This window comes from Cucurbita pepo, chromosome 15 (genome assembly GCF_057944985.1).
Source record: "Cucurbita pepo subsp. pepo isolate OVF chromosome 15, ASM5794498v1, whole genome shotgun sequence".
In the NCBI taxonomy this organism is placed as follows: Eukaryota; Viridiplantae; Streptophyta; class Magnoliopsida; order Cucurbitales; family Cucurbitaceae; genus Cucurbita; species Cucurbita pepo.
In genome coordinates, this window is record NC_141812.1 from 12,046,833 (window position 1) to 12,064,687 (window position 17,855).

Genomic DNA, 17,855 nt, shown 5'->3' on the forward strand with positions numbered 1-17,855 from the left:
CCTTCACACTAGTTCGGCCCAAGACCATATATATACAATTTCGGCAAATATGCCCAAGTCGTTACTTTTTCATCATTGTTGCGAGTGGCGACAGGTATGAAACTGATGTTTTTTTTTGGGTTTTTCTTCAATTAAAAAAAAGGTGAGAAATATATGATGGACATGGGCATCAATTTCAAAGCAGATAAAATAATAATAATTAAAAAAAAAAAAAGAGAGAGAAAAAAAGCCGGCTTAGTTTTAGTCAAAAGGGCAAGAGAAAGAAGGTGGGAAGCAAGCTCTTGGGGTATCAATAAAGTCGTAAAAATGCTACAACTCGTGGGTAGCCGCCCAACTTTGAAATATGTAAAAAGGGACACAAAAATCCCAGTACCTGAATTATCCATTATTATTAATAAATGGATGAAATTAAAAAAAAAAAAAAAAAAAAAAAAAAAAAAAAAAAAAGATTTGGTATGGGGGTGGGGACAATTAAAAATAGGGTTATAGGGGGGCATTAATTAAAAGCGAGTACAGAAAATGAGAGGTGCCAAAAAGATTGCCATATATGCGCCTTCATTTTGACACACTGCCACATTATTGCATTGGAAAATGTATAATTATTATTTTATTTTTATTTTTAATTTTGGAATTCACTTCACTGCCTCTTATAAACAATCGGCTGTCAGTGGGTGTAAAGAAAGGAAAGATACAGTAAAAAAAGAAAACAGAGGAGAGGGTACGACGTAGCAGAGTAAAGGCCCCACTTTTAACACAAAATGCCCAAAATCCAAGTCGGTGGAAGCAGTAAAAAAATAGGGGAAATGGGTGGTGGGGTTAATACCAAAAAAGAGAAAAACCGCCATAATTGAAGAGGATAGAAACAGGGAATTTTTATTGTCCTTACCTGACACAAAAATGTTTTATTAATTAAACCAACAAACAAATCAAAATAAAATAAAATAAGTAAATTTTAATATATTCATATTCCTTCAGAAATTGTCCATTTCAAATCTAAATTTTAATTCAATAATAATATTTAAAATTTAAAAAAAAAAAATAATAAAAAATAGAGGCTCCACAGAACAGAAGCAGACATCACGACGACTACATCGTCTGCCCAAAATCCAAAACATGAGAGAGAAAACACAAGCAGGAAAAAGACATACACACCCTTCCTTTTTTTTCTTTTTATTTTATTTTATTTTATTTTATTAATTTTCTCTCTCCGTGTCTCTGTGAAGTTGGAAATCTAAATAATGACATTTGACAGAGACGACTGAAGTCGGACATATTCAAAGGTTGTTTTTATATGTTTGTGGAGTGGATGAACGAGATTCCCATTTTCAATTTCCTTCTTTATTTCTTTATTTTATTAATAAATAAATAAATAAATAAAAAGAAATCTGGTCATAATATTGGGTTGCGAGTGACTCAACCCCCACATGAAATAATCCCAACATCACGAAATTTCCCTTCATGTCCTGACAAACTAAAGTGTGAGATGGGGTAATAATGGAGCTACAGCAACACCCAACAAACACCAAAAGAAAAAAAAAAAAAAAAAAAAAAAAAAAAAAAACGGTTCATTATTCGGTCCACCCCCTACTTTTTCCATACCTTTATTCAAGTTTTACAATAAAGTTGAGTCAGTGTTATCAAATTATGTACTTTCCCCACTTTATATTTACTTAATTAATAACTTTATAATTTCCTTCCATTCATCTTCTCCCTTTCTTTTTTATTTTTTAAATGATGTACCCATTGTGGACAGAATAAAACATCAGACCCCATCCCTTTTGTATTCATAATTAAAGTGTAAAGAAACATATAAAAATTCATACCCCTCTCACTATTCACTTCCCACCTTATATAAAGTGTTTAAATTTTAATTGATTCAAAATCTGAATAATGTAATAATTACGATTTTATATCCCAACGAGGATAAGAGAGAGAAAATAAATTAATGATTAGAGAAACAGAAATGGGGACAGGATTCGAACCGTTGAGCGCAGGATTAGCTGTGTGTGTAATTGAGAAAGCAAGATGCTGGTTCTGTGGGATTTTAATTTAATTTATCATTATCAGATTAGACTTTTTTTTTCGTTTTCTTTTTTTAGGACAAATTATTTTAGTTGCCGTATGTCAATTCCAAACATATATATTAATTATAATATATAGTCTGCGGGGAGAAATTATATTAGTTAGTTGAGTTGTCCTATATTTTCCACATTTTTTTTTTAATTTATTGTTTATTTAATTGCGAGATTTCAATAATAATAATAATAATTAATGAAATTAGCTTCATGCCACCCTCTTCCTCTCCCTCTATCTATTGAATTTAATTAAATAGATAGCTACAAATTAATTATTAATTTAATTCCCTGTAGACATACCTTTAACCATTCATTTTTATTTCATAAACATTATACATCATTTTTTTGCATTTTTGCTTTACTCTTTTAATTTATTGGCTTTATATCAGTAACGTTACTTCCTCTACACTTTTCATACGTAAGGGTGACACACAGTGACTACGTCATCAAACTTAGCGTAAAGGGTAGGTCTACCTGTCACTCCTTCCAATTATGCCATCGATGTCTAGAAATTAAGTTGACTAACTTACTCGAGAGTTGTAGCGAGTGTCGTACAATCGTTTTGTAAGTTTTCAATGTTGAGATTTGTTACTTCAGCTTTATACTCCTATTGGTTACTTAGTTTATTATGTTATATTTGACATCGATAATTTAGTTAAAATATTGAATTCATAATTTTCAAGATTATATTAAATATACAATACGTCTCTCTAACATATTTGGTAACTAAAACGAACCTTACTTTATATTTAAGTTTTTTCTTGCTTATTTGGTAGGCAAAACCGTCCGGTTGTCGCTTACTTGTGTTGAGCAAAAAAGCACGAAAAGTAATGTCGTCGATTAGTTAGTCTTTTAATGATATGAAACAAAATAAACCAACTTTATTGAAGTTCGAGAGTCAAATTAGACATTTGAAAATATTAGCAAACAAACCCGAAATTGCTCCGAGAAAAATTATATTCAAACATTTGTTTCTTTTTCCATAATGAGGGAGAAAATTAAGAAAAATATTAAGGATAATATAAAGAGATTAAGGAAGTAAAATTTCCAATGGGCTAGTATTACAAGGGAGGTGCAGGGGAGAGAGTGTGAGGTGGCAGGCATGGAGTTTAATCCGGGTGAGGGTGAGGGTGAGGGTGACGTGGCGGGTGGAAAAGTTACATGGGGTGTGGGGGTTTCCCATGGGAGAAGCGTGATTCATGAATCGCACTGTCCGCGAAACCAAACTTGGAAGAAGCAGCCAAGCACACCACCCGGGTACACCGTACTCTCCTCCCAACGGCCACTGAGCCCTCCATCAGTGGGACCCACCATTGGCACTTCCCACGTGGCGGCTTAGACTGAGGCCCTAGTGTCCATTCGCTACGTGCCATATTCCTACCTTGTCAGTTATTTAAGTTACTTTAAGAACCAGGATTAAGATAACCCCAATGCATTAATCCCGGAAATGCCCCTCATGATCCCACCAATTTACGCCCTTCACCATTTTTTATTATTATTATCAAGCAGGTAGAAGAGTCAAAACGCAACCCAACCTCGTTCACGTTCTCCTAACTGAATCCAGAAATAGACAACTCCGAACCAAAATAAAATAAAAAATAAAAAAATAAAATTAATTTATTCGTTTTCAATCACCTTTTTGTAAACAAGGCAACCCCTAAATAAACCCCACCATACGCCTTGCTTCCTTGATTGCGTTTGCATGTCCTCTCTCTCTCCTCCAATTTTCCCCATTCCTCTCTCTCTCTCTCCCTTAGGATAAGAATCCAGGATTGCGCTTCTGTTTTGCAACAATTTTCTCAACACAATCTCAGACGTCTTCTGAAATTCTACTCTCTCTCTCTCTCTCTCTCTCTCAATCTCATGGCTGTTGAAGCTCGCCATCTGAATCTCTTCCATCCTCAACTAATAGGAGGAAACAGGTATGTATGACTATGAACCGATATCTATGTTCAACTTCTTGTCATTGTTGCTATTGTTTGTGATTCTAATGATGGAGATTGTGGATTTACAGAGAATTGATGAATCCTATTGAAGGAGATGCTAATTTGTATAACAGTCAGATGGGATATGGAGTTCCATTAGTATCAGGAACAACAACTACAGAGACTCTTCTTCCGGCTTACAATTCTGTGATCGTTGATTCCTCTGTTTCCCCCAAAACTGTTGCACCGTCTGCGGCTATCAAATCCGATAGCGGCCTTACCTTTAACTACAACAGCAACCTCTCTCTCCCAAGAAAGCGCTCTAGAGAATGTATGAATATCAACCCGTTCGCTTCCTCCTATCCCTCTCCACCGACTTCCAAGTCTTGCGGATCTTTCTCCTTTCTTGGAGAAGACCTCTCGCTCCAGATCTATCAACAACAACTCGATATCGACCGTTTAATTTCTCAACACGTAAGCGTACAATTGTTGCGATTCCATTTGTGTTTTTGAATGAATGAATTCGTTTTGGATTTGGAACTGATAACTGATTTTGTTTTTGCAGTTGGAGAAGGTGAGATCAGAAGTGGAGGATAGGCGGAAGAGGCAGGCGAGGAGGATCATCGAAGCGATTGAAGTGAGTGTGATGAAGAAGCTAAAAGCGAAAGAGGAAGAGATGGAGAAGATGAGTAAATTGAATTTGGCATTAGAGGAAAGAGTGAAGACTTTGAATATAGAGAATGAGGTGTGGCGCGATATGGCGCAAACGAACGAAGCTGCTGTGAATACTCTGAGAACCAACCTGGAACAAGTCCTACGCCAAGCGAAGGAAGATCGAAAGAACGGCGGAGTCGGGAAGCGAGAGGCATTGGTGGAGGACGCGCAGTCAAGCTGCGGGAGCAACGAGGAGGAAGAGAAGGAAGAGAAAGAGGAAGAGGAAGAGGAAGTAGAAGGAAGGTGGCGCGTGGTGAAATCCAAGACAGTGAAAAGGAATAATAAGGGGAGCAATAGGAAAAATGGCGGTGAAGAAAGGGAGGGCGGCAGCAGCAGCAGCAGCAGCAGCAGCAAGGGCAGCAACAGGATGTGCAGAAACTGCGGGAAAGAGGAATCGAGTGTGCTGCTATTGCCGTGCAGGCATCTGTGCCTGTGTACTGTTTGTGGGTCATCAGTCCACACATGCCCCATCTGTAAATCCTCAAAAAATGGTAGTGTACATGTAAACATGTGCTAGATCAAAGGGGGTCGGTCTAGAACCAAACCGAACCGAACCGAACCGAACCCCCCCACACACATCCTCTCCCCCACCTAAACGGCCTCTACTAACTAGACTCTTTTCATGAAAAGAACAAAAAAAAAAAAAAAAATACAGATTTTGTTCAGAGGCTTTGTTTGTTCCACAGGAAATACATTATTTTGGTGAAAATTAGAGCATATTTGGTTTGGTTTGGTTTGGTTTGGTTTGGTTTGGTTTGGTTTGGTTTGGTTTGGTTTGGTTTGATTTGGTTAATTTGTGAGGGACGTCCCAGGTGGATTACGTGGGGTCCAATGAGCATATATTATTATTTATTATTATAGGATAGGAGGATTGGATTAGAAAGAAAGAAAGAAAGAAAGAAAGAAAGAAAGAAGAAAGGGAGAGGTGTGAGAGAGGGAGGGGAAAGGTGACACGTGAAAGTGTGTGGTAAATGAGGGTATTAGGGGACAAGTGTAATGAGAGAGAGAGGAGAGGAGAGGAGAGGCCCTTCGCTTTCTGATTGCACTGTGTCCACCCTCCCACCACTTTTTTCGTTCCAAAATTATTAATTTTTTAAAAAAATATTTATTAATGTTGGTACAAAAAGACAAATAAATAGATGGGATACAGACACGCCAATTCGTGGTCTTTCTTTTTCGATGCTCCCGCCCATTTACTTTTATAATATTTCTTTGAAATCTTTCCTTATGATGTGAACTGTTGCGTAATCCATACGACGTGTCATTTTCCTTTTTTAAATTTCTTTTTACCAGTTTTTCACAATTATTCATCTTTTTGTTTTATGGAATTAAATTATAGGATGTGAGTAGGAGGTGGTTACTTATATAACACACCCCCACGTGAAACTCACGTGATTCCTTCCACTCACGAAACTCTCTCAACCCTCTTTGGATTCAACCAAACCAATCCATCCATCCATCCATCCATCCATCCATCCATCCATCCGGAGGTTCAAAATGAAGCATTATATTCCAAAAACGACACCGTGGGGTGGGGACAAGCCAAGCATTGAATATTGAAAATTGAAGGAGGAGCCAAACCCAAAAGGCATCCCAATCCAGCCCAACACACGAATCTACATCACATTTTTGTTCATCTTAAAAAAAGAAATATATATATTATTAGAGTGTAGTGTAGGCCCCCACCATGTGTCCCTTTATGACCGGCATGCCCCTCCATTGCCCGTGAATCTCATTCCTCCACTCTTTTCTTTACACTTTCAATCTTATTATTTATTCCTTCAACCAAATCACCCATACATTTCTTTTTCCTTTTTTCTCTTTATTCTAATAACTAAGCTATATGCCTTTTCCCCTTCCCTATTACATTTTTCTTATTAAAACAACAATAATAAACAAAACTAAAAGGGTATTCTATTGTATTGTATTGTATTGTATTGTTGAATGCCTAGGAATCTAATAACCCTAAACTAACCCAACACTTTACTCAAAATCTTTAATTTATATCATTTGAATAAACTGCCTTGTCAAACTCCCTTCCTTTTCAATCCTACTATTAATCAAACACTATTCTCTTAATTCATTTTCTGTTTTGACCATTTATAAAATTAAGAAAAAAAAAAAAAAAAAGTGGGAAATAGTTTATAGAGTGGAGGTTGGTATCAAGTTTCGTGTACATGGCTGCACAAGCAATGCTTAATAATTAATTAGTGGAATTGAAATTTCAGCTGGGGTAAGCATGGGTTTGTTTTAAAATAATATTATTAAACCAGGATGATGCTCCAAATCTTTGGTTAATTGAATTTAAATAATAATAAGAACAATAAAAGGAGAAGAATAATGATGAATGTGTCACAAGCACAACCTAACACGATGGAGTAATTAAATGAATTAAATAAAAAACAGAAAGTTGGGGGATTATGGAGTAATTAAATTAATGGTAATGGAGCATCATTAATGGTGCCCTCAAATCTGACCCTGTAAATCAAACTTATGCGATTCAGCCTATCTAACATTGTTTGGATTTTTTTTTTCCCCCTCTAATAAAATCAACATGATTTGATTCTTAATAAGGAAAGCATCTTATTTTATTTTATTTTATTTTATTTTATTTATTTATTTATTTATTTATTTATTTATTTATTTATTTATTTATTCCGTGTTTTGTTCAATGGCAGCCCCATGCATTTGGCATTGGAATCCCCTCTTTTCCTTTCCTTTTCTTTTTCAACCAAAAGCCTCCCACTTTTTATTTTTATTTTTATAACTTCAATTATTGTAAATATTGTATTTTTTTTTCTTTCTAAAATTTATCCCGTGATTTATTTTTATATATTTTAAAATAATCATATTTTTAACTCGTTAGGTAACACGAATATGTTAAAGAGAAGTTTCTACCTTTCCTTCTAAATAATTTGACAGTGTCAGTGGATTGGAGGTGAGTGTCAGTGGATTGGAGGTGGGAGAGATTGATAAAAATAATTTGAATAAAGGTTGGTGGTATTCCTTTTCCATCAATGTTGTTGGTAATGAGTATGATAACAGTGATAGAATAATAATGATAATGATAATAATAATACCCATAAGAAACTAGAAACAGAAAAACCCCACAATTTGTCTTTCCCTTTTTCAAAAAATACCCCACTTTTGAAATCCCTTTAGATTAGAGTTCCAAAACAAAAAGATCCCACACTCATAATATATATATATACATATTCTGAAAGTAAATGCCTCTGATAATCATCATCATCATCTTGCATTTTTGTATGTCCACACCATGGGGCCTACCCACCCCCACTTCCCAAATTTATGTGTATTTCTGTATCATATGTCACTTTGGAGAATTTTGATTTGAAATCACCTAACTAATGAGATCTGTATCTGTGTTTGGATGGACCCATTTTGGCATTTTCCCCTTTCCCCTACAAAAATAAAAATACTTAAGTGTATTAATATGTAAATTAAAACCATGTTTGTGTTCCCTTATTGCATGTTTCTTTCTTACTTTAACTAACCCCCTACTAAACTATATATCCAATACAATATCATAAAATGTCAAAATCTTATCTTATCTTTATATGGTACAAACATGGTGGGTTTGGACCATTTCATTCAAACTCTGTCCTATGAATCCAAAACCCATAATTGAACCCACCTTCCCATTCTTCCCCCCCCCACCTCTGCATTAATATAATATATAATACTAAATTTGAATTATAATCATTAACTCTCCATGTGCCCAAATGGGCGATGCTGTTCATAATGTGTAGACCACAGAATATATATTTGTTTTAAATTTAAAGAAGAAGAAGAAGAAGAAGAAGAAGAGTCTAGTTTGGGGTCGAAGTTATTAATGATGGTACCTTCTTTTTGTGGCACGACAACAAAATGGGCCTCACAGATTCATCTCATTTGATTTGATTGATTGGAGTTGAGGTGCACTAACAACTGTTAGACGAACACGACTCTCCACAATGGTATGATATTGTCCACTTTGAGCATAAGCTCTCATGGCTTTGCTTTGGGTTTCCCCAAAAGGCCTCATGCCAATGGAGTTAGTATTCCTCACTTATAAACCCATGATCATTCCCTAAATTAGTCGATGTGGGACTTCCATCATCCAACAACAACGATGTTTTTAACATTAATAACCCTAAACACATTCAAAGATTCCTCCTTCAATTAATGTTCTTCCCATGGATTCTGATTTCTGAATATGGGCTTTTTATACGGCCCATAATGCATATTAGGGCCCAGGACCATTAAGCCCAATAAATAGCCCAGTATGGCTTCTATACGGCCCATAAATTATTTTACTCTTCACCAAATTATATTAATAATAATATTTATCAATTAGGTAGAAAATATTTTATGTTTTCCTCCTCCCCTTCTCCGTCCGCAAGTAATTTTTTTTTTCCCGCTACCTTTTCTATTTTTCTAAACCCTATATTACCACCAAAATACCCCTCCGCCGCCCGCGCCTCCTGCCCGACGTAGTCTCAGCGGCTTCCGCGCCTCCTGCACTCTCAACTGCTGCAGTCCACCCTCCAGACGAACTCGTCGCCGCTCCCTTCCTCTAACGCTCTCTGGTCTCTTGAAGCAATTAGAGTGACTTATCTCTGTTTGCCGTTTGTGATATCGAGCCGCCGCTCTGATTCAGCGTAAGGTTTTCTTTTGTTGTTTTATTTTTAAATTTGTTTACCTCGTAGAGGAAAATCAAAAGTAGCAGCTTTGTTGTCGATTTCTTTCTCCAGCAACGTTTAATCAGTCTAAATTAGAACATAAAGCTAAATATGCATCGGAGTTAGTTTGAAGGTGTTGGTTTTTTTTTTAAATGTGGAAGAAACTATGATGCATACGGGGGCAAATATGAATTTATACCAATGGTTGTCCTATCAATGTAAATCCGTAACTGTAGAATCAATTTAGACCCTTAGGTTAGTCTTTTTCAAAGCGGTCATGGTACAAACTTCTCTAAATGCAGAGTTTAATCTAAGTTATAGAAAAAAAAAAAAAAAAAAACGAGCATCAAATAGATAGTGGAAGGTTTTCATTAATTTTGAGCAATTTTTCATCAGGCTTGTCTTTCTATAGTTTTCTCTACTTACTAAAAATTAATTTTCTGTCTGCCATCGTTGGTTTTCCAGGATAATCCAACATGGCGACGGAGGAGTTAGAGCAACAGCAAAATAAGACCAAACATAAGGGGAAGCACGACAAACCGAAGCCATGGGACGAAGATCCTAACATTGATCGATGGACAGTTGAGAAGTTTGATCCCTCTTGGAATGAAGGCGGCATGCTTGAAGTCAGCTCTTTCTCTACTCTGTTTCCCGTGTACAGAGGTAAGGAGTTTTATGTTTTTTCTTTTCAATTGTACTCTCTTGGTTTTTCTGGAGGATTAGTTTGGATGAATGAATGAATTAGAGTGTGGTTTGTTTACCTCGAATTTCGAGATCCTGATTGTCTTATATTGTTAAAGTTGCACCTTATTTAATATAAGTCTAGGTTGCGTACAACATTATGAAACAGTTCGTTGTAGTCCTACTGAAATTATTTGGAGTTACCGTGAACATTGATTTGTTTCAATTGCTCTGTTTGCCGAGTAGTTTGGCTACAAAAGAATTATTATTTTATGTTAATTGCTCATAGGCCTATATTCTTCAATCGCTCTGTTCGCCAAGTAGTTTGGCTACGAAAGAATTATTATTTTATGTTAATTGCTCATAGGCCTATATTCTTTACTTAGCGTTTTGTCTATTAGTTCTTTTTCTACCCGGAGGGTAACATTGTGGCCGGATGATCCGGTTTTGAGGAAGGCAAGAACACTTTCCTATCTAGTGCCACAACCTATTTTTTCTATGCTTTTCCTTAAAAATAGTTAGGTGGCAACAGAATAACGAGGTTCTGTTTTCTAACTCTTTATGATTTTGGTAAGCTTTGTCCGTGGAGAATATCCAGTTCATTTTCCTTTTTCAATATGCTTGTTTTCTCTTTCACTTAAAGATATTTCTGCTGTACAATTGGATTGACTGTGCACAAAAGTCTGATTCCGATTTTTCCATGTTGCAGAAAAGTATTTGCAAGATGCATGGCCAGTTGTGAAGTCTGCATTGAAAGAGTTTGGCATTGCTTGTGAACTGAATCTGGTAAGAGTCCATAAACTCCTAATAGAGAAATGAAAGAGTTTATAACCCTAATGAAGGATGGTTTTGATTCTGTTGTTTGAGATGTTTTGAGACCAGTTGTTATTCTCACTGCATGCGTTCTAATCTACTACGTTTGGTCAGGTTGAAGGATCAATGACAGTTTCAACAACTAGAAAGACCAAGGATCCGTACATTATTGTCAAGGCTAGGGATCTTATCAAGCTTTTGTCTAGAAGTGTTCCTGCTCCTCAGGTAAAACAATCATTTGATTTATTATATTTTATTTCTCTTTTGAGGTGGCAGTTTGAGCCTTTCTTTCACTGATCTCATTAATTGGTATCTTGTATTGAATTTTTTGATCATGGGTTGTGTGTCAGGCAATAAAAATACTGGACGATGAAATGCAATGTGATATTATTAAGATTGGGAACTTGGTACGCAAGAAGGTAAGTGTCATTTACTTTATTTGATGTTCTTATTCTGTTGTTGCATTTGGCGAAGAAATTTGTGTAGCTGTCAAGCTTTAATCTCATTGCACATGGCTTTAAGGTCTGAGGTTCACATCCTAAGTTCAAGCAGTTTATATATATGGCAACCTACAACAAAGAGTCTACATAGTATACAAATTGCTGGAAATTGAAAATCATCGGATATAGATTGAAATGTAGTTTCTGTTCTTTTGTGCCCGAACATACAACTTGAAGTTGGAACTAGCCTCTTATGTTAGAGAATAAGTTTCAGGGTTTTTGTGCATGTATCCATAATGTTGGTAATAGAGCATTATGGTATACAACAGTCTCTTAAATGAAGGACAACCATTTTCCATGTCAATTAGCATCTTTTGTCATCCTTCCCTTTACGATTACCTGCTCTACCTCTACCTTAAAATTTGACTTTGGCCTGACCTTTATTATATTGCAGGAACGATTTGTTAAACGAAGACGATTTCTTGTGGGCCCAAATTCATCAACTTTAAAGGTTCGTATAGCTTAGTTAAATGATTTCCAAGCTTACTAAGTTTCTTCATCTTGATTCATAATTCTTAGAGAGGAGCAATCTAAGTCTACGCTCTATTCATTCTCTCTTGTTTTTTTAACGGTTATTCTAGCACAGGCGCTTGAAATATTGACAGGATGCTATATTCTTGTTCAAGTACGTATATTTTCTTTTGCTGCTTTTTATTTTTATTTTTTCATCTCTTCAGCTTTTCATATTCTGTAGCGCCAAATTTGTTACTGACAGGGCAATACAGTTGCTGCAATGGGTTCATTCAAAGGTTTAAAGCAAGTTAGGAGGATCGTGGAAGAGTGCATGATGAATAAGATGCATCCTGTATATAATATTAAGGTTTCTGGGTTTTCTTTCAGTTTATCATTTTATGTTACTCCTCGATAGCTCTCTGCATAACCTCTGCTATCTCTGCAGATTCTCATGATGAAGAAAGAGCTTGCTAATGATCCAGCACTTGCAAATGAAAATTGGGATAGATTTCTTCCCAAGTTCAAAAAGTATGCTAGTTTGGCGTGTACTTGTTTGCTGACTTTCTCTTGTTAGAATCATGAATTTATGTTTTACATAACCATCCTTTTTCTCAGGAAAACTGTTAAACAAAAGAAGGTCAAGAGTAAGCAGAAGAAGCCGTATACACCTTTCCCTCCTCCTCAGCCACCTAGCCAGGTTCAGTAGCTGCCTTTTATTTCCTGGGGGTGCAATTCGTCTATAACTATATTTCAAAAAAGAATTATAACGATAGCATGATAAAATAGTAGTACATAATAGTCATGGTAGTCTATTCTCAATCACAAAAATAAAAATTGTAGATAAAGAAACAGTCCACAGCATATTATATGCTATATTAGAGAGAGAAAAAAAAAACTATGTCATATTCAGTAAGTGCTGAAATGTCTTAAAATATATTATTTTATTGTCATAATGGAACTTTTATGGGGATTAAACGTATGCATGTTTTGCATTCTTTTTTCTCAGTGCATTCATTTCAATAAAATTTTTTGTTACGATGCATTTGCAGATTGATATACAATTGGAAACTGGAGAATACTTTTTAAGTGACAAAAAGAAGTCAGCAAAGAAATGGCAGGAGAAGCAGGAGAAGCAGGCAGAAAAAACTGCTGAAAACAAGAGAAAAAGAGAAGCTGCCTTTGTTCCTCCTAAGGTAAAATACATTGCAGCTCCTTGATTCAGCTTATCCAATCATTTGAATAGTTTTTTTCATTCTTTCTACTACTACACGTGCTGGAATGCTTTTATTGATATTGGTTTTACCTTACCTCTATTCAGGAGCCCCCAAAGCAGGATACGACAATTGATGGAGATAACAATGATATAGCCACGATGGCAAAGGCCCTGAAGGTATGGAGGGGTGTGCGTATATATACACATTAGCCGTGGATACATGTATACATATACATGCACATACGTATATACATATAAACACATAGGCCATGGATACTCCCAAGAATATTTTTAAACTGGAAATTGTTGCAACTGGTGAACTTGTTTTGTTTCTCTGCAGGAAAAGGCCAAGGCATTAGGGAAACGAAAAGCCGCAGAAAGTATCAATCCGGAAGCTTATATTGCTTCATCTAGCGATCAGAAGCATTTCAAGAAGAGATCCAAGGCATCATCGTAGAACTGTATGACCTCGTGCATGAAATTATCAAAGCTTCTAGTTTTTTGTATGACTAAAATTTTGGTTACATCTCGCGGATCAGATTAGTTATGTGTTGGTTTAATGAGAAAAGCACGAGTCATTATTATTATTCACACTGGCTGTGGTTTTCGTTGTTATGCACTTCACTTATCCTTTCTACATTTTTGAGTTGGTTGCTCCCTTACAACGATGAGCTCGATCCATTATTCTTTATGCCCATTGTAATAGTAATCATATTCTTTCAAAGTCGTTATTTTCTTCTTCACCTCCTGTAAATGTTCTAAAACCACCATTGGAGGATAATTTTTTTAAAATCTCGGACATATATGGAGACTTGAAATGTTATGACAGTGACTTAGAATGACAAGACGATTCAAAGGAAAGAAATATGTAAAAGTTTGATTGGAGGTTGAAAGTAAGTCATTAAAATTGAAATAAGCTTAATGGTGACCGATGTTCGTAGTTGCGTGCAGTGATTATGTTAAAGAATGTAAGAATTTTTAATTCAATAATTCTGATGGGTGATGCAACCCCCGAGGCCTCGAATTATGTTAAAGAATGTAAGAATTTTTAATTCAATAATTCTGATGGGTGATGCAACCCCCGAGGCCTCGAATTTCAAATATGAATGCTTATGTTTCAACCTAATCATTTTCAAAAAATAAAATAATTTTAAATTATTGCCACATTTATTTTTTCTCATATTTATTTAACAAACATTAAACAATTGTGGATTTTAGAGATTTAATATTCTACAAGTTATATTATTAAAAACTTTATAAGAGATGTATTGGATGTAAGTTAGAAAGTTTGGGAAATATCATTTTTCAACAATAAGTGTAGTTGTCAATAGAGTCTTCACCATTCAATTTGATCAATTATTTTATAAATTAATGAAGGGCTACATAGTTTCAATATAAATAATTTAATAATACTTCAAAAATACATAAATAATCACTTACCTGTATTGTTACAATCATCACAATTAAATCTAATTTTCTATCAATCTTTAAATATTAAACTTGATTTACATCCCTCTAGATTTCATTATAATTTTTATTTTTTTAAGTATTTTCCTACAAAAAAAAAAAAAAAAAAAAAAAACTTATTGGAGGGGTTGGAATAATAATGTGAACAATTCTAGAAATGGATTGAAAACGAATTGAAAACAGTAACCGACAAAATTAAAGAAAAAAAGAAAAAAGAAATTGTGTGGATGAGACATGTACGCAAGCTGCGAGAAACAGTAAACATCACATGGTCTGACAAACGTAGGCTCCTTAAAGTCAAACTGATTAAATTGACTTATATATATATATATATATATATCTCCCAATGACAAAGTCAACAATTTATGAAAAATAAAAAAATTTATTGAAGAAAAATGCTGAATAGTACAAAGGGTGAAGAAAAATGAAGGTTGTATGTATGCATATAGAATCAGAGAGATTAATATCTAAACACTATAAATTGTTACAAGAAATGAAAAACCCATGTAACACATAAATGGTTTGATCATATTATAATCTAATTATTTACTGTTCAAAACCCTGAAATCCAACAATCCTTCTTCGCAGTTCCCCTTTATTTGGATTCATATATGTAAAATGAAAAGTGTACCTGCAGAGCCTCCAGATCATCAGAGTGCGTGGGGTTATATATATATATTTACATCAGATTTGGGGGATCTACAACATGTCCACCACTGATCTCAGCTCATCCCAATTGCTGTTGGTGAAGAAATCATTCACATCTAGCTGCTGATTTGTGGGGTACCCAATTGGTGGTGAGATGATGCCACTGGACACTGGAGATGGGTCCATGGAAGTGCTGCTGTATTGATCATAATTGTTCCATTCTTGATGGTTCGGGTAATTTGGAAGAAATGGCTTCTTCTCCGTTTGGATTATCATTGATTCACAGCTGAAATTCACTATCATTGGATCATTATTGCTCATCTTCAATGTGTTCTTTTCACTCATGCTGTTCTTTGTTGTTCCATATCTTCTACAGCTCACATTCCTCTTGAAAATCCGACACAATGTCCAAATTTCCTAACAATTATAGATTTATAAATAAGAAATACATCTCTATGAGGCATTTTCGAAAATTTCAAAGCATAGCTACGAGAGCTTATGTTCAAAACGGACAGTGTCATAATATTGCAAGGAATACATCTCAATTGGTACAAAATCTTTTGGAAAATCCTAGAGCAAAGCCACAAGAGCTTATGTTTAAAGTGGACAGGAATACATCTGGACTTGTATGAGTTCTTTTCTTTTGGGAAACTCCAATAATATATTTGAGGCCAAAAAAAAAAAAAAATTGGAAGAGTTAAAAAGCATTAGAAAGGGTTTGTGTTGTTACCGCTTCTTCAGCAAAGTTCTTGGAGGTTGGATGGGGTTTGTGGGCAGTGGGAGTGGGCGGAGGGAGGCGGAACTCATGCATCATCCAATCAGTTTTGGTGCCTTTTCCAGCACTTCCACGATAGTAAACGAGTGTCTTCTTGAGGCCAATGCATTCATTTCCTTCCCCTCCGTTGGAATACACTGGCTTGTCTATGCCCGTGGCCTTCCAAAACCCTGACCCAGTTACCCTATTTGGCCTTATACTATTCTTGTACTTCCTCCCTCTCTTGCAATAAAAGTACCATTCTTTATCTCCCACGTTGCTGCTTGCATCTGCATGAAAACACCACAACTTTTTTGTTTAAAAATATCAAATTTTGAACGACTTTGTTGCATGGAATGATGCTTGATCTTACATGGAAGGTCCCATGGGTTGTGTTTGTAGATATCAATCTGTTTGATGAGTTCTAGGCTGATGGGTCTCTTCTCGACTTTCCGACGAAGATAAAAGCTCACGAGTTCTTCGTCCGTGGGATGAAATCGGAACCCGGGGAGCGGGATTTGATCGTCGCCGTCTCCGTCTCCATTGCCAACTTCTGGAGTTTCATCCATGGCTGTTGGGTCTCTCTATGGAGAGAGATCAAAAGTTTTCAAGACATGAAGTTTGAAAAAGTTTGGCAGAGAGAACCCAAATTCTTCCCATGTTCTTATAATAATAATTGTAAGGAACAAGGACAAAATGGATTTTTATTAGGTCAAAGTCACACCCTTTGACTCTGTATCTCCGTGATGACTCGACCGTTTTGCTCCTACACATGTTCCTTTTTTATTTTACTGCAATAATTGATATCTTATTCATCCAACAATGTTTAAATATATTCGATTTTTATTTATCGAATATTCAACCAAATATTAAATGGGTGTTTTGCCAAGTTTCTAAAATTGACATTTTAGCTCACAATTTTTTCAAATTAGTTCAACAAGAATCTTCATGTTGAAGATTTCATTATCTACATTTATGAGCAATTTATTACGTATTTTTCTAAATGGTGGAAAATATATTTATGGTCCACAAAATTTGAAGCTTCTGTCCCTTTTGTCTTACATATGGTTGTAAAACCAATACTTTAGCATCCGTAGAGTACTTGTCGTCAATATATGGACCGAAATCATTTATCTACACATCATAGTTCATCTTCAAAATTTTTAATCTTTTTTAAACGTTGAATGCGGTTAATACTTTTAAAACTTTGAATCACATCGTCAAAAAAAAAGTTTTATTAACATTATTAATGAGACTTTCTTGACCGTACCAGAAATTTGCACTTTTTTGAAGTTACCTACGCAAAACTACTCTCATTATTCAATATTTTGTAATCTTAATTATTATGAGTTTTTTTTTATGGCAAAAAGCTATATTTAATTAATCATTTGCCATTGTGTACCTCTTTTAGATCATCATCCTAATACCCCACATTTTTCTTTAAATCTTTCTAAAGTTTAGCTCACGTGTACGCCACTATCTCTTGCCACCGCAACTGTCAAGATGCCACCGATGCTCCACCCAACTATCATGATCCACAACTCGATGCGTATGAAAGTGATGCACAATTTAATAGAAAGAAAAGAACTGGACCATGAGTCAGGTTGCATGTTTTGCATATTTGACTCCATGGGGGAGTCACTCACGAGGTATTTTTAATATTTTTCAAATACATGCATATGCTTTCTCTTTGTAGGTATTCTCGTGACTACACCTTTAAAATGCTTGTAGTAACGACGCTAGTCAACTTAGATCAGAACATGATGTGCTCATTAGGGTTTAAACGTAACATTGTTGATCGAGCCTATTTCTAAGTGGTTAGAGTAGAAAAATATAATGAATCTTATTACAAAACTCATGTAGGTTCATCTATGCTAGGTAGCTTCTTCGTCACGTCTCGGTACACTTGAACTTTACTAAATGTCCTCAT

General features: G+C 35.4%; 3 protein-coding genes across 4 annotated transcripts; 2 read left to right on the forward strand and 1 right to left on the reverse strand.

Moving 5' to 3' along the window:
• Positions 1-3,756: 3,756 nt before the first annotated feature.
• On the forward strand, positions 3,757-5,431 carry LOC111776507 (putative BOI-related E3 ubiquitin-protein ligase 3). Its single transcript, XM_023655968.2, has 3 exons — positions 3,757-3,997; positions 4,090-4,474; positions 4,566-5,431. The coding sequence occupies exons 1-3, from the start codon at positions 3,939-3,941 to the stop codon at positions 5,229-5,231; spliced, it is 1,110 nt and encodes a 369-aa protein (XP_023511736.2). The 5' UTR covers positions 3,757-3,938; the 3' UTR covers positions 5,232-5,431.
• Positions 5,432-9,092: 3,661 nt separating this feature from the next.
• LOC111776501 (RNA-binding KH domain-containing protein) lies at positions 9,093-13,647 on the forward strand. Of its 2 annotated transcripts, none has more exons than XM_087117803.1 (13): positions 9,093-9,380; positions 9,862-10,059; positions 10,787-10,863; positions 11,005-11,115; positions 11,241-11,309; positions 11,785-11,841; positions 11,977-12,015; positions 12,106-12,210; positions 12,289-12,371; positions 12,459-12,540; positions 12,893-13,036; positions 13,162-13,233; positions 13,397-13,647. In XM_087117803.1, exons 2-13 carry the CDS (start codon positions 9,873-9,875, stop codon positions 13,511-13,513), a joined length of 1,143 nt encoding a protein of 380 aa, XP_086973929.1. In that variant the 5' UTR covers positions 9,093-9,380; positions 9,862-9,872; the 3' UTR covers positions 13,514-13,647. The 2 variants fall into 2 exon arrangements, with proteins under 2 accessions (XP_086973929.1, XP_023511730.1); XM_023655962.2 differs by having other exon boundaries at positions 9,094-9,375.
• Positions 13,648-14,885: 1,238 nt separating this feature from the next.
• On the reverse strand, positions 14,886-16,591 carry LOC111811370 (transcription factor JUNGBRUNNEN 1-like). The gene is made up of 3 exons (XM_023698179.2): positions 16,299-16,591; positions 15,902-16,215; positions 14,886-15,588 (listed from the first exon to the last, which is right to left on the reverse strand). The coding sequence occupies exons 1-3, from the start codon at positions 16,492-16,494 to the stop codon at positions 15,223-15,225; spliced, it is 876 nt and encodes a 291-aa protein (XP_023553947.1). The 5' UTR covers positions 16,495-16,591; the 3' UTR covers positions 14,886-15,222.
• Positions 16,592-17,855: the final 1,264 nt, after the last annotated feature.